The 15,841-nt window shown below is 32.8% G+C and overlaps 2 protein-coding genes across 3 annotated transcripts; one reads left to right on the plus strand and one right to left on the minus strand.

The window, feature by feature from the left end:
* Positions 1-1,905: 1,905 nt before the first annotated feature.
* On the minus strand, positions 1,906-3,387 carry LOC111696302 (extensin-2-like). Its single transcript, XM_023465872.1, has 2 exons — positions 3,246-3,387; positions 1,906-2,651 (listed from the first exon to the last, which is right to left on the minus strand). The coding sequence occupies exons 1-2, from the start codon at positions 3,385-3,387 to the stop codon at positions 1,906-1,908; spliced, it is 888 nt and encodes a 295-aa protein (XP_023321640.1).
* A 2,564-nt stretch (positions 3,388-5,951) lies between these two features.
* On the plus strand, positions 5,952-14,251 carry LOC111696312 (uncharacterized). 2 transcript variants are annotated; one of them, XM_023465883.1, is made up of 7 exons: positions 5,952-5,976; positions 6,728-6,807; positions 7,064-7,091; positions 7,235-7,285; positions 8,118-8,156; positions 13,583-13,650; positions 14,084-14,251. In XM_023465883.1, the coding sequence occupies exons 2-7, from the start codon at positions 6,745-6,747 to the stop codon at positions 14,210-14,212; spliced, it is 378 nt and encodes a 125-aa protein (XP_023321651.1). In that variant the 5' UTR covers positions 5,952-5,976; positions 6,728-6,744; the 3' UTR covers positions 14,213-14,251. The 2 variants fall into 2 exon arrangements, with proteins under 2 accessions (XP_023321651.1, XP_023321650.1); XM_023465882.1 differs by having other exon boundaries at positions 5,955-5,976; positions 6,733-6,807.
* Positions 14,252-15,841: the final 1,590 nt, after the last annotated feature.

The following is a 15,841-nucleotide window of genomic DNA, read 5'->3' on the forward strand; positions in this document are numbered from 1 at the left end:
AAACAAATTTTTTAAATTTTGATCATTCATAAACCTTCCCTGGGGTCACGTGAGGTCCCACAAGTGTCACAAGTGGGCCCGATGGTTCAGCCGTTTTGACGTTTATTGGATACAAACAAACAGACAAAAAGACACCCAAGCCAAATTTATATATAGATGAAAATACAAAGGTGGAATTTGCAGAAATATTTTCTTGATAATGAGTAAGGATAACCTTACATAAACTGGAATAATCTTAAAGGAGATTATTCAAATATAGTTTAAAATGTTTACATGATCAATCAATTAATTGGACTGTATTATCCTAATTTCAAGTGACCTTCCATCTAAAGGGGGGCGTGTTCGATTCTCAATGGTACCCTTTGTCTGATTAATAATATGGATACAGTGAAAATAATATGTTTAAAAAAACAAAAGATATGGATATCTAATTCATATTTGATCAGACTAAGCTTTTAAAGGTACCGTTGTGAATCCGCCACGCCGCTCAATTCATAGAGAATCCCTTGAGATACAGTCCATTTTATGTAAAAAAGGGATGGATTGAAGATATATGATTTTCACAATTTTCTCAATCCAAGATCTCTAATTATCCGCTGACATGACTTTCTAAACTTTAAAAAGAAAAGTTGAAAGAATTCGAGAAAACAAATATTTCACTTTTTGTTAAACTGGTTCTTGTTTAATTGCCGTTTTTTTATGTTAGCTCACTCATAATACAAAGATTAACCTTAAATAATTTATGTGTCTGCATTTGAACCTGGCATGACTATATTTAATAATTTACTAATATTTTCCTAACTTAGATCAACTTTTTTGGACTCTCCACACTCGACTCAATGAATTTTTGCTATATCCAGTAAGCAAAGTAGTGAAGATGTTTAAATTAAAAACGTTCTTTGCTTTACAATTTTTTGTGAAATTGTGTTTTCCCTTTACATTGAATAACATAATATTAAAGTTTGTATTTTCTGGTTAAAATGTTAGCTTAGAAAATATTTTTTCAACTATGTAATAATAAAATACTGAAAGACTGAAATTCTTAACGAGAAAATAGAAATTCCTTGTTCACATTTTATGAGCAGTGTAAGTTTGTTGTGATACTATAGAGTTTACACCATGGTCCATGAGAGTTGTAAACCATATTTACAGCATTTTTCATAATGATTTTACATGATTTTTATAGGCTAGTGTAGAGTGCACACTAACACTAGAGGCTAGTGTAGAGAACACAGTAGAGGCTAGTGTAGAGTAAACACTAGAGGCTAGTGTAGAGAACACAGTAGAGGCTAGTGTAGAGTACACAGTAGAGGCTAGTGTAGAGAACACAGTAGAGGCTAGTGCAGAGTACACAGTAGAGGCTAGTGTAGAGAACACAGTAGAGGCTAGTGTAGAGAACACAGAAGAGGTTAGTGTAGAGTAAACACTAGAGGCTAGTGTATAAAGAACACAGTAGAGGCTAGTGTAGAGAACACAGGAGAGGCTAGTGTAGAGTGCATTCTAACACTATAGGCTAGTGTAGAGAACACAGTAGAGGCTAGTGTAGAGAAAACATTAGAGGCTAGTGTAGAGAACACAGCAGAGGCTAGTAAAGAGTGCACACTAACACTAGAGGCTAGTGTAGAAAGCACAGTATTGGCTAGTGTAGTGTACACACTAGAGGCTAGTGTAGAGAACACAGTGGAGGCTTGTGTAGAGAACACAGTAGAGGCTAGTGTAGAGAACACAGTAGAGGCTAGTGTAGACTTAGAGTGCACACTAACACTAGAGGCTAGTGTAGAGAACACAGTAGAGGCTAGTGTAGAGTGCACTCTAACACTAGAGGCTAGTGTAGAGAACAAGAACACAGTAGAGGCTAGTGTATAAAGAACACATTAGAGGCTAGTGTAGAGAACACAGTAGAGGCTAGTGTATAAAGAAGGCAGTAGAGGCTAGTGTAGAGAGCACAGTAGAGGCTAGTGTATAGTACACATGAGGGGCTAGTGTAGAATACATACTAGAGTCTAGTGTAGAGTAAACACTAGGGGCTAGTGTAGAGTACACACTGGGGGTTATTGTAGAGTACACACTAGAGGCTAGTGTATAGTACACATGAGGGGCTAGTGTAGAGTACACACTAGAGGCTAGTGTATAGTACACATGAGGGGCTAGTGTAGAGTACACACTAAAGGCTAGTGTAGAGTACACACTAGGGGCTAGTGTAGAGTACATACTGGGGGCTAGTGTAGAGTACACACTAGAGGCTAGTGTATAGTACAGATGAGGGGCTAGTGTAGAGTACACACTAGAGGCTAGTGTAGAGTACACACTAGGGGCTAGTGTAGAGTACACACTAGAGGCTAGTGTATAGTACACACTGGGGGCTAGTGTAGAGTACACACTAGAGGCTAGTGTATAGTACACATGAGGGGCTAGTGTAGAGTACACACTAGAGGCTAGTGTAGAGTACACATGAGGGGCTAGTGTAGAGTACACACTAGAGGCTAGTTTAGAGTACACATGAGGGGCTAGTGTAGAGTACACACAAGAGGCTAGTGTATAGTACACATGAGGGGCTAGTGTAGAGTACACACTAGAGGCTAGTTTATAGTACACATGAGGGGCTAGTGTAGAGTACACACTAGAGGCTACTGTATAGTACACATGAGGGGCTAGTGTAGAATACACACTAGAGGAAAGTGTAGAGTACACACAATGAGACTAGTTCAGATTACACAATGGGGGCTAGTGTATAGTACACATGAAATGGTAATGTAGATTATACACTAGACACTATGATTAAAAAAAAAAAGTTCCAGCCTAATTGTTACTAAATATTTTTGGTTCATATACATCCAGATATAAAATTCTGCAAGTTTCAAAATCCTCGCCGTACATCCTGAGATTTTGAGTCAATTTTTATATTTTTTTGCTTAAACTGTTAGACGCCGTCATAGGTATTTTTTAAACGATCTTCACAAATGCTTTAAATATTGTTCCAGTCCTTTTCTGGTTGCTTAAAACATATATTTAGACCTTCGAAAAGTCAAAATCGGGTTAGAAACAAGACATTTAGACCCCTAAATATTAAATCTTTGCTCTCCTCACAATTCTGGCTAATGTTTCATCAGCGCCCTAGACATGAAGCTTGCATTGATTATGTTTGGGCTCTCAGGAGCATCAGTAACATTCCCTTGTGTATAGTGCGGCCTGTGGTTGAGGGGGCCCCTCTTGTCCAGCGGGCTGGCATGGAGGGTGAGGTTTACCTTGCCATAGTTGTCCAGTTTTCTGTGGAGATCCTGGGGGCGTGAAGCTGGCAGAGTTTTTTTGGACTTGTTCATTGGGTGGGGAGGAGGGCAAAGGGGTGTACATGGTGGTGTGAGAGTCCAGGATGTTCATGGCAGTCATGTTGGTGGTTTCGAGGTCAGAGAGGTCGTACAGGCAAAATTCTATATTGGTTTCCAGGTGGTGAGTGTAGTGTTTGGCTAAGGCTGTTAGTTGACAAACGTTGTTCTTTTGAATTGCATTTTAGAACGCATTGGTGAGGAAGAAAGATGGGATGGTTAGCAGGAGGTTGAGGAAGGTTGATTCCTGATTCAGGATTCCTGATGAGGGGCCTCAGGGATGTTATCTCCATGGATGGAGTTCTGATGGAGAGGTTGAACGACGTCCATCTTGTCTTGGTTGTTAGTTTGAAATGTAAAACAATAGACAGGCATCAGTGGTTAATAGACGGATAGTCTGGTTGATAATTGGCTAATTGGTTCGTTGGTTAGGTTGGTTTGTTGGTTAGGTTGGTTCATTGGTTAGGCTCCTCAACTCAAACACAGTAGTCTCCAATAATCATTATGTAGATATATTTCAAACCTATAATAAATAATAAGTGTTAAACATGAATACAAAATGATTCAATATGGTTAAAATGTTAGATAAAATATCTTATACTAGTTTTTTTATTAAACATGGATGATGATATTCTAATGTAGCCAAATGTTTGATAAAATAGCTTACTATTACTTCATGTCGGAGTGAAAAGGAGTGGTTAAGGGTTTGGTAGTGTAGTTCAATACATTTATAATACTTCTGAAAAACATATACCTGATTGCTTAAGTGGAATTTATTATGGATTGCAAAGTTTTTTGTGGATTCGATCTTTCACATGGAAAACGTTTCACCGTTTTGATTTTCCTTTGTCAGAGTATAGAGGTAGAGTTGGCGAAAGTGTTTGTTTGAACTCGGCTGGTACAACATTTCTTGGAAAAGGTCTACAATTCTAGTATCTCCTGGTATGTCAGAACCATCCCATATATTCTGGTATACCTGAGCCTATCCTAGTTTCTCTTGGTATAAATGAATCGTTCCCAGTATCTCTTGGTATGCCTGAAACTATCCTAGTATCTCCTGGTATACCTGAACATATCTTGGTATCTCCTGGTATACCTGAATCTGTCCTAGTATATCCTGGTATAAATGAACTCATCCTAGTATCTCCTGGTATACCTGAAACTTTCCTAGTATCTCCTGGTATACCTGAAACTATCCTAGTATATCCTGGTGTACCTGAAACTTTCTTAGTGTATCCTGGTATACCTGAAACTATCCTTGTATATCCTGGTATACCTGAAACTATCCTTGTATAAACTGGTATACCTGAAACTATCCTTGTAGTTCCTGGTATACCTGAAACTATCCTTGTATATCCTGGTGTACCTGAAACTATCCTTGTATATCCTGGTATGCATGAAACTATCCTAGTATCTCCTGGTATACCTGAAACTATCCTTTTATATCCTGGTATACCTGAAACTATCCTTGTATATCCTGATATACCTAACACAATCCTTGTATATCCTGGTATACCTGAATCTATCTTAGTATATCCTGGTATACCTGAAACTATCCTTGTATATCCTGGTATACCTGAAACTATCCTTGTATATCCTGGTATACCTGAAACTATCCTAGTATATCCTGGTATACCTGAAGTATATCCTGGTATACCTGAAACTATCCTTGTATATCCTGGTATACCTGAAACTATCCTTGAATATCCTGGTATACCTGAAACTATCCACGTATATCTTGGTATACCTGAAACAATCCTAGCATACCCTGGTGTACCTGAAACTATCTTAGTATATCCTGGTATACCTGAAATTATCATTGTATATCCTGGTATACCTGAAACTATCCTTGTATATCCTGGTATACCTGAAACTATCCTAGTATCTCCTGGTATACCTGAAACTATCCTTTCATATCCTGGTATACCTGAAACTATCCTTGCATATCCTGGGATACCTGAAACTATCCTTGTATATCCTGGTATACCTGAATCTTTCCTTGTATATCCTGGTATACCTGAAACTATCCTTGTATATCCTGGTATACCTGAAACTATCCTAGTATATCCTGGTATACCTGAAACTATCCTTGTATATCCTGGTATACCTGAAACTATCCTTGTATATCCTGGTATACCGGAAACTATCCTAGTATATCCTGGTACATAAAGTAGAGAAGATGTGGTAATGAAGATAAAAAAAATTATTCATCAAAAGTAGTAGATGCATTGTAATAGTTTTTTTTTAAACGTCATCCAATCTTTTGCCAATCTTGAATGTTGTCGCTCTTATCGGTACCTGAGTATAGGCCATGCTTGAACACTAGGAACCCCACAGCAGAGTCCTGCCATAATTGAATCTAACGAATATTGGGAACGATAACGAATGGCATCTGTAGAGCAACAGTTAATAGCAAAAGCCATTATTTGAAAATCGATAACACAAATTTAACCATTCTTCTATTTTTTATGAAAAAAATGCTGACAAATCTACATTTTTGAAACCCTTGATTTGAGATCATGAAATTTTACAAAAACTCAATAAAGCTTATCCTATTTAATTTTTATCTTTTGTGGGAAACATAAAATGTAGAGGGAGTTCTGTATATTTGGTTCGACAGTTGTAAATCAACATCTAACCACAAATCAATATTGTTAAGTTTAATTGTAGTTTTTTTATAAAATTAATTTCCTTTCTTATTTCTGAGTTCTGTAAATTTTGTATAAAAAAATAATGCTTATTGTTTTAAAGTTTTCCTACCAAGTTGTATATTTTCGTTTTCTTTCTCACTTCGTAACAATTTTGAATTCTAAATTATGAAGCTTTGATGGAATTGCAAATTAAATCACTTGCAAATTGTGAATTTAATTAGCTCCAATATACATATATATATATATATATATATATATATATATATATATATATAATCTTACAATATGCCTAGGAAAATACTAATATCATCCTGAAACTGAGGAAACTGCATTACGCTTATAAAAATATTAATTACATTTTTCTCAAAATATTTCACTTATTTTTAGACACTTTCCTTCTAAAAACCATTCTATAATCTGTAAGAGCTCCGCCTTTTTTTGGAACTCTAACTAAATCTGAGAAAAAAATGTCACGTTATAAAAAACAATTTTTGAATTCAATAAATGTGATTCAGCTTGTTAAGGTTCATATTTATATCATACTAAGTAAAAGTTTATATTTACCTTGTTAATTTTCATATTTATATTATTCTTAAGTTAAAATTTATGTTTTAGAAAAAAAAGTCGATATCCTCTAAAAGAGAAATGACAGTAAACTCCTAATTTCAAAGTCATCTAATTTTTCCAGAATCTTCACAAGCTTGAGATACGTTGTTCAGATTAAATTAAGTTTATTAATCTTGAAATATAAAGTTTAGATAGTTTGAAGGATGAAGTTTGTTATACTGCTGGCAATTCTGGCATGCTTGTGCACCATCTCAACCCCAATACAGGTTTGTTAAGATAGTTTCATTTTCTCAGCTTCATGGATTACAAAACATTTAAAAGATTCAATTCGCTAATTTTAAAATCTCGTATGTAATTACATTAATAGTCCCTTACTTTAGACCAATTATTTTGGTAGTTTTACTCTCTTAAAAATTATGAAGCAAAAATGTTTTAACTATTTCTCATTATTTTTAATTTGTATTGTAAGAAATATTTGATAAATACAGACTAGGTTAAACTGAATTTTATTTTTTCATGTAGTGCTACACGTGTGGACCTAATTCCGGAGGGACACTTAAGACTCAGTCAACAAAATTGATTTGTAAATTGATTTCTTAAAAATAGTTTTACAACTTTGAATCAACACCTCTCTTGTTTTTAAAAGTAAAATCAATATCTTTATTCATATAACGACTGAGTTTTGTTTCACAGTGGAAGGTGTATGTGATTCAGACAATATTGGAGAGAAGAAAACGTGTGAAGGTTAAACATGTTTTTAATAAATAAAAAAATGTATTTATAACACTTATTGAATTTCATTCATTATAAGAGCCATATTGTACCTTTTTACCTTTAAAACAACTGAAGTTTTTATTTAAATTTCTTAGGGGAAAACAGATCTATTGAGGAAATTGAGATTAAGTGCTTAAAGATGTATCTTTCGGACTGAAAGAACTTTTGAAAATTCATGCAGTGATTCAAAACAAGAAAAAAAAATAAAATTAATTTAAATAGCTACAGCTAATTTTCTATCAAAAATGTGAATTGATAGCCTGACTGTATCAAAATTGTGAGGGAAGGGGGATTCCACCTCCTGTGTTTTTTTTTTCTTTTTAACTTAATACAACTTACAATTTAACTTAATACAACTTATAATTTAACTTAATACAACTTACAATTTAACTTAATACAACTTACGATTTAACTTAATACAACTTACAATTTAACTTAATACAACTTACAATTTAACTTAATACAACTTACAATTTAACTTAATACAACTTACAATTTAACGTTCAAACTTCTTAATGTTTTCACCTTAATATTTGTAAACAAATTTTACTAAGTTTTTTTTTCAAAGCATAAGGGGTTGAATGGAGGACAGTAAAACCATTAAAGGGGCATCAAATTTGAGGGTGGCGGGGGATACCTATATTAGACATAAATAGCCCAATCAGTACAGGGTTAAACAATTACATCAAAATTTAAATTTGCTTCATACTATTTTCAATCAGATGGTATTCCTCCTCCCCCCCCCCGAAAAAAAAATCTCAAGAAATAAAGTAAAATATTGAACAAGTTTTTATATTTTTAGAAACTGGAGTGTGTATGATAAAACATTCGACAAACAACAGTAAGTTTCACCATTAACATATACTTTAATTTTCATTGTTGGGTTGTCAGTAGGGACTCCAGCGGAAGCAAACTTTGGCGCAAAAATTTGCAAATTTTCTTGCTTATTCTGCAAACTTTAGCGCCAATTTTTTACTCACAATTGATCATTTTCTCAGTAATTAAGGATTCTATAAATTAGTAACTATGGCTGGTGTGATTATTCATTCAGATTATATGTCTGGTCATCTTCCTATATTCTGCAAGTTTGATATGGATCAGCTTAATTTGGAAGTATAGAGCAAGTAACCAATACACAACACTTAGTTGGAGTAAACCGTCTCTAGAGCAGCAAGTGCATGATTTAGATAAACTATAAACAAGACTTAATATCCTGGACGCACCACAGAAATGTAATCTTTGCAATCTCTTAATTGTCAGAAGTTCAGAACCATGATGTTAGTATTGATGAATATGCTACAGGAATATATGAAGCTGTAGATAATACCGCAAAGATGTGTCTACCAAGAACAGGAGGAGTAGCAAATCTCAAAAGGGATCTCTGGTAGGAATGAATATGTAAAACCATATCAGACTGAAACTAAGTTCTGGTTTTGGGGTTGGCAAGCTGTGGGGAGGCCAAGAGAGGGAGAACTGTTTATTTTGCAGTGAACTCTAGGAGAAGATTTTGATAAAGTGCAGCAAGAAAGAGTTCATAATGGATTACAGGGTGATACAGTGTTTCTTTCAGTTTTCTGAGATTCAAAAATAACTTTACCCCAAGTTTATGAGATAAAAGGAAATTTTTTATTTTTAAATTAAATGAAATTTGAGAATATACTTACTTCAAGTCTATGAGACTTCAGAAAATAATCACTTAAAGGGACAGTAAAGGAAAAATGAAAGGGGGTATAGGCTGAAAGCTAATCACTTTAGCTCTTGATCGTGACCCATGAAAGTTTTATCTGATGTTCCTGTCTCGAGAAATTGATATAAAACTGTGTTATAATTATACCAAAATTCATATATGTAAAATTTTGAAAATCTGAAACTTAAATCACGTGACCAGAACTATCACCAATGGCAGAACAGTATATTGGTCACGTGTCTCCGCCTGTATCACGTGACCACTTTACTGCACTGCCATTGGTGGAATTTCTGGTCAAGTAATACGGACGTAAAAATAATATTATGAATGAAATCTATTGAAAATAGAAACAACAAATATAAAAGTAAACCTAAATTACAATTAGCTTTCTCTGGGATATCATCTTTTTCAGATTGGTTGCTGTTTTTCTGAGCATGGTCTGTTTAAACCTACTATTTCTATACAAAATTGTATATATATGCATTTTCGTACAAGTTTGAAACAGCTTTATATCAACTCTCGAGTTAGGAACTTCAGATAGGCGTCTCAAGGGTCTCGATGAAAAGCTAAAGTGATTAGCTTTCAGCCTATACCCCCTTTCATTTTTCCTTTACTGTCCCTTTAAGGTTTAAGATTCACAAAAATGTTTCCTTCAGGTTACAGGATTCAAATAAACGTTTTCTACAGGCTAATACGATCCAAGAGTATGTCTAGTCCAGGTTTATGAGATTCTTGAACATCTTTACTTCAGGTTTATAAGATTCAAGAATATGTTTACTCCAGGTTTATAAGATTAAGAATAGGTTTAATCCAGCTTTTTAAGATTCAGGAATATGTTTACTCCAGGTTTATAAGATTCAAAAGTATGTTTACTCCAGGTTTATGAGATTAAGAATAGGTTTAATCCAGCTTTTTAAGATTCAAGAATATGTTTACTCCAGGTTTAAAAGATTGAAGATTAAGTCTATTTCAGAATAGTGTATGCTTGCTTATTAAAGGTTCATCAGAGAAGTGACAACATGCTTACTCTAGGTCTATATGAAAAGAAACAACAAGTTTAATCCAGGTCTATCAGAGAACTGACAACAGGCTTACTCTAGGTCTAACAGAGAACTGACAACAGGCTTACTCTGGATCTATTAGAGAACTGACAACAGGCTTACTCCAGGTTTATAAGAGAACTGACAACAGGCTTACTCCATGTCTTTCAGAGAACTGACAACAGGCTTACTCTAGGTCTATCAGAGAACTGACATCAGGCTTACTCTAGGTCTATCAGAGAACTGACAACAGGCTTACTCTAGGTCTATCAGAGAACTGACAACAGGCTTATTATAAGTCTGCTAGAGAACTTAAAACAGGCTTATTCTAGGTCTTTCGGAAACGTTCTTCAATGACATAACAGAACATGAAATATCCAGAGAGCAAAGTCATATTTGATCCACTTGAATTCTAAGTTTAGGTTTCAAGAAGTTTCAAGAAGAAATTTAAAAGATAAAGTGAATCACCAGTCAGTCAAAAATGCTCTAAATAAAATGAAAGCAATGGCAAGTGATGCAGTATTTGACTTTAGCTCAGATTGCTGAATAAAGGCATGTAATAAGTTTATAGATCATGTGACCACCAGCTTAAAATCTTTTTTGGCTACAGGCAAAATTTCTGCTTTTTTACTACTGTGCATGCACATTAGTGCCAATAGTGAAGGACAACTTAGATGACATTGCTACCAGTGACAATTACAAAACAATTGCTTTAGGAATCTTGATTCTAAAATGGTTTGACTGGTTGATATTAATTCTGAACTCGGATAAGCTGACCTCAGATAAACTTGAGTTTGGTTTTCAAAAGTTTGCCAGTACAATAATGCGCAGCTAGAGGATCAACAGATCTTGTAGAGCAGTTTATGCTTGTGAATTGGATCTGAGTAAGGCATTTGATCTGGTGTCAATGGAAAGTGCTCAAAAACCTTCAATTTACAAAATGGAGTCAGAAAACTAGTAGTTACGCATAACAATGTTTACATTTAAAACTTATGTTAGCCAGTAGATGTGTATATCTTTCTATGAGACTATTGAAGCAAGTTTTAAGCTTTGCATTGGATTTCTTTCCAAATTATGCAAAAATGACCTGAACACAGTTCTAGGCAGAATTTTTTTCCATTGCAATTTGCAAATGATTGTTTTGTAAATCTATCTTATCTTAATGAAATGTTAGTTAAGAAACAAATGAAATATTTTGTTGTCTCATCAGACTATGCATGGAAAGTTCCGATTTTACAAAAACTATTGAATACAAGAATGCATAATTTATATGTTGAAGGATTCAATGATAACGTAATAACTGAAATGATAAATATGTTATGTAATGTATTTTTCTTTATTTATGTACCATTCTTTCTAGGTTTAAGATCAATCATTTCTTGATATATTTACCATCCTTTCTTGGTTTAAGATCAATCATTTCTTGAGATATTTACCATCCTTTCTTGGTTTAAGATCAATCATTTCTTGAGTTATGTGCAATTCTGACTAGGTTTAAGATCAATCATTTCTTGATATATTTACCATCCTTTCTTGGTTTAAGATCAATAATTTCTTCATTTGTATAACATTGTTTAAAGGTTTAAAATCGATAATTTCTTGAGATATTTACCATCCTTTCTTGTTTTAAGATCAATCATTTCTTGAGTTATGTGCAATTCTTTCTAGGTTTAAGATCAATCATTTCTTGATATATTTACCATCTTTTCTTGGTTTAAGATCAATCATTTCTTGATATATTTACCACCCTTTCTTGGTTTAAAATCAATCATTTCTTGAGATATTTACCATCCTTTCTTGGTTTAAGATCAATCATTTCTTGAAATATTTACTTTCCTTTCTTGGTTTAAGATCAATCATTTCTTGAGATATTTACCATCCTTTCTTGGTTTAAGAACAATAGTTTCTTCATTTGTATAACATTGTTTATAGGTTTAAAATCAATCATTTCTTGAGTTATGTACCCTACTTTCTAGGTACAAGAACTATAATTTCTTAAGTTATGTATCATTCTTTCTTGGTTTAAGCACAATAACTTCTCAAGTTATATACCATCATTTCTAGGTTTAAGATCTATCATTTCTTGATGTATGTGCTATCCTTTCTATGTTAAAGAACAATCATTTCTGGATTTATAAACCATCATGTTAACTATTAAATACAAGAATGCATAATTTATATGTTGAAGGATTTGATGATAACGTAATAACTGAAATGATAAATATGTTATGTAATGTATTTTTCTTTCTAGGTTTAAGATCAATTATTACTTGTTTTTTTTATGACATCCTTTCTAGGTTAAAGAACAATCAATACTGTATTTATATGCCATTCTTTCTAGGTTTAAGATCAATCATTTCTTGATTTCCTTAACTTCTTTTCTAGGTTAAAGAACAATCATTTCTTAAGTTATGTACCATCCTTTCTAGGTTTAAGATCAATCATTTCTTAAGTTATGTACCATCAATTTTAAGTCCAAAAATAATAGTTTCTTAAGTTATGTACCATCCTTACTTGGTTTGAGATCTATCAACTAGATGTATGTTACATTTTTTAAGAACAATCAATTTTTGAGTTATGTTTCTACCATCTTTTCTAGATTTAATAAAAATCATTACATATGTACAATCTTTTCTAAAATTAAGAACAATACAACGTGAAATTTGTTTGATAATATCACCATGGTGATGGTTTATTCATTTCTTTTTTGCCCAGTACTTTATGGTTTTTTAATTTAAATGTCACATTTATTATAGTTTAGAATATTTATTATAGAGAATAACGAAATTGCAACTCATTTTTTATGTTCCCAAAATAGGCAAGTTGGTGTAATAATATTAGACCAGGTACTCCATGTATAAAATATGCAAAATTCAAAACAGTTTCTATCTCTTTATAGGATAAATTTATATTTGTTTGTAATTTTTTATTTATTTCTCTTATATTTTAAATAAGAACATTGTTAAATGCATTCTGCTGCATGCAAATTCAAATTATTCAAATTAAAATAAAATATAAAAATTAGACAAATAATTAGACAAAACAAATTTTTGTGAATAAATAGAACTATGTAATATTTAAAATTTAAAAATTAATTTTTTTTTCTGTGATAATGAAAAATTTTACCTTTAAACATGACAAATAAATATTTAGATCTTTTAAAAAAATTCACTGAAGTCCAAGTATAGAACCACATAGTTTTATTTTAGATTTTTTATTTCATCTGTGCTGAAAACTTTAGAATGAGATATTCTTAATCCCAAATACTTGAGTATCCAATGGACACACTTTTGACTTTCTTCTTATATAGTAGAGAAAAATAAAAAAACCGGTTTTTCTAAATTATAAGAGTCCCTCCTGTTTCCCTATATAATCTTAAATGGCCCGCAAAATTTCAAATTTATCGTCTTTCTATTTATTTTTATTTATATTTATGATTGGTTGAATTTTATACACCTTCTTTAATACATGAGATATGTACACCTTTCCTTGCATTATAACCTTAGTACAATGTATGTCTTTCTAACAGTAAATTTACAGAGGATCAATGGATGAGAACTTGTGGTGAATCGTCACATCCTACAGGATGCAAAGAATCTAATGGAACCGTAAGTTCTATTACCTTTCTAATATATTTTTTATAAAATATAAAAAGACGAGCAAATTTTATTTTCTGTAAACTAAAGGGTTTTTTACGTGCGAAAATTAAAATATTAATAATAATTATAATCCGTCCTTCTAGCTTTGAACACTCATATTTATCAAAATAGTACAGTAAAACTTGAAACATTTGTTAAAAAAAAATTTGCTGTAATTACAGATTTAAAAGTTTACAGCTTTGAAAAGCCATTAAAAGAAAGCTGAAAATTTTTATTGTAGATTGTTAACGTTGGATGTTTTTAATAAACAGGCATTTTAACATGTATTTTATTGTTAATAAATTCAGAAATTTTTATAAGATAGGAAGGATTCATTTAATACTTACCAATCCAAAAATAACTAATCGAATAAATGAAAATATTAACATATTTTTCTTTCCAGACTGAGTTTTTCTGTGACGTTGATCTATGCAATGGTAAGTTTAGTACCTGCAGCGGGGCACTTGATACACCCCTAGGGAGCACTATTCTACTCTCACTCTCTTCATTTATATTAAACTTGATCATGTAATTTCTTATTAGCTAAGATAAAAATAAAAATGTAATTATATTCGTTGTTTTGATAATAAAACACAAAATTGAAAAAACAGCTTTAACAGTTCAGATGGGGAAAAAAATATGTTGATGGAGACAAATTAATCAAATAATATTGACAAGAGTAAACACCCAACGTATCTATTTTGTCCTTTAAAGGGACTGTTGGCATAATTTCAAGTGACTTTTCATTTGTAGATTGGTGTGTCCGATTCACAACCACACTCTAGCCTGCAATGAAAAAAAAAATAAATCTAACAAATGTCTTGTGGAATTGAAAGACGACTTAAAATCGTTTTTTCCCGAATGTTAGACCAAGAAATGTCAAAGCTTGTGTCTAAGATAAGCTTCACGTGCTTCCGTGATTAGATATTGGATAAGAATTGAGTCATTACCACAAAACTCAAATTTTGTGATCCTACAGATTTGCAACTTGATCGTTTAGTATTTTAAGATTAGATTTGATTTAACAGAATTCATAGTTTGAAATATCTAAGGTTTACAAAATCAGGGTTGCAAATAAAAAGAGATTAGAAAATCCGTATTTGGAGCATTTACCAAATTCCTTTACAAAAATTCTTTTAACTTTCAAAAATAATTTATTTAAATTAAGGATGGTGGGCAAAAGATCAGGCATTCAAAGCAAATACGATATATCAATAAGCCTGTTTCCAGTTCGTTATTGAAGTCTTTCTATTTTTTGTTTTACTCAAGATTGATTAAAATGTGTATAATGTATATCCGAACATTTTGTGTTCCGCCGTTGTTATACAAATAACTAAAAAAAGATAGACAACATTAAAAATTCTAAGATCCAGATTTAATATCATGCAGCTGTTTAAGAGATCAAGGATGATCTGAAAGATGACACTTAATTATGATAATTTTTTCCTTTTTGAGTTTTGCAGAGCGGAAAAAAACTATTTTAATTCTCTCACTTCGAACATTTTTTAGAACAAAATCTGTTCAGCTCTTTTTTCCGAATGTCTCTGTAGTGTTTCGATTGTTTGGAATTTGGAAAAAATATGAGCTATGAAAATAATTTTCCGAAAATACTAAATCTAAACATTTGTGTCGAAATTTGTGTACAAAAGAACAACAAATTCGAATATATATTGCATTCTTTGTCAAAACAAAAATTGAATCGAAATAACAAAGATGTACAAATTGTGTACGTTAAAGTGTACTGCATAAGTCATTTCCAGGCGCGCAACTAGGGGGGGGGCAGGGGGCCCCCCCCCCCCTAGCCTGATTAAGGGGGGGCATGCCCCTCCCATAAGAAGTCTTGCCCCCCCCTGTAGGGGGGGGGGGGCAAGAAATGACGAAGTCCACCCTGTTTTGCAATTTAGCGATTCATGAATCCAGACCCTGAGGAAATTTAAGAGCTCTTATCGTAAAATAAAAAAGATAATTGTACGTTAGTTTATTGAGCTTATAGTTCAATCCATATAGCACTTAATACACCATATACACACATACAGACCCCCTTCGTCTCCGAGCCTAACTACTGCCGTAGATCAAAACAGTTTGACAAGGTTCCAATGTGCCTTAATCTTTGTTTTTTTTCATTATGCTGTTTTTTCCTGGAAAAGGGAAAGGGGGTTTA

Source organism: Eurytemora carolleeae, unplaced genomic scaffold (genome assembly GCF_000591075.1).
Source record: "Eurytemora carolleeae unplaced genomic scaffold, Eaff_2.0 scaffold254, whole genome shotgun sequence".
NCBI classification, from domain to species: domain Eukaryota; kingdom Metazoa; phylum Arthropoda; class Copepoda; order Calanoida; family Temoridae; genus Eurytemora; species Eurytemora carolleeae.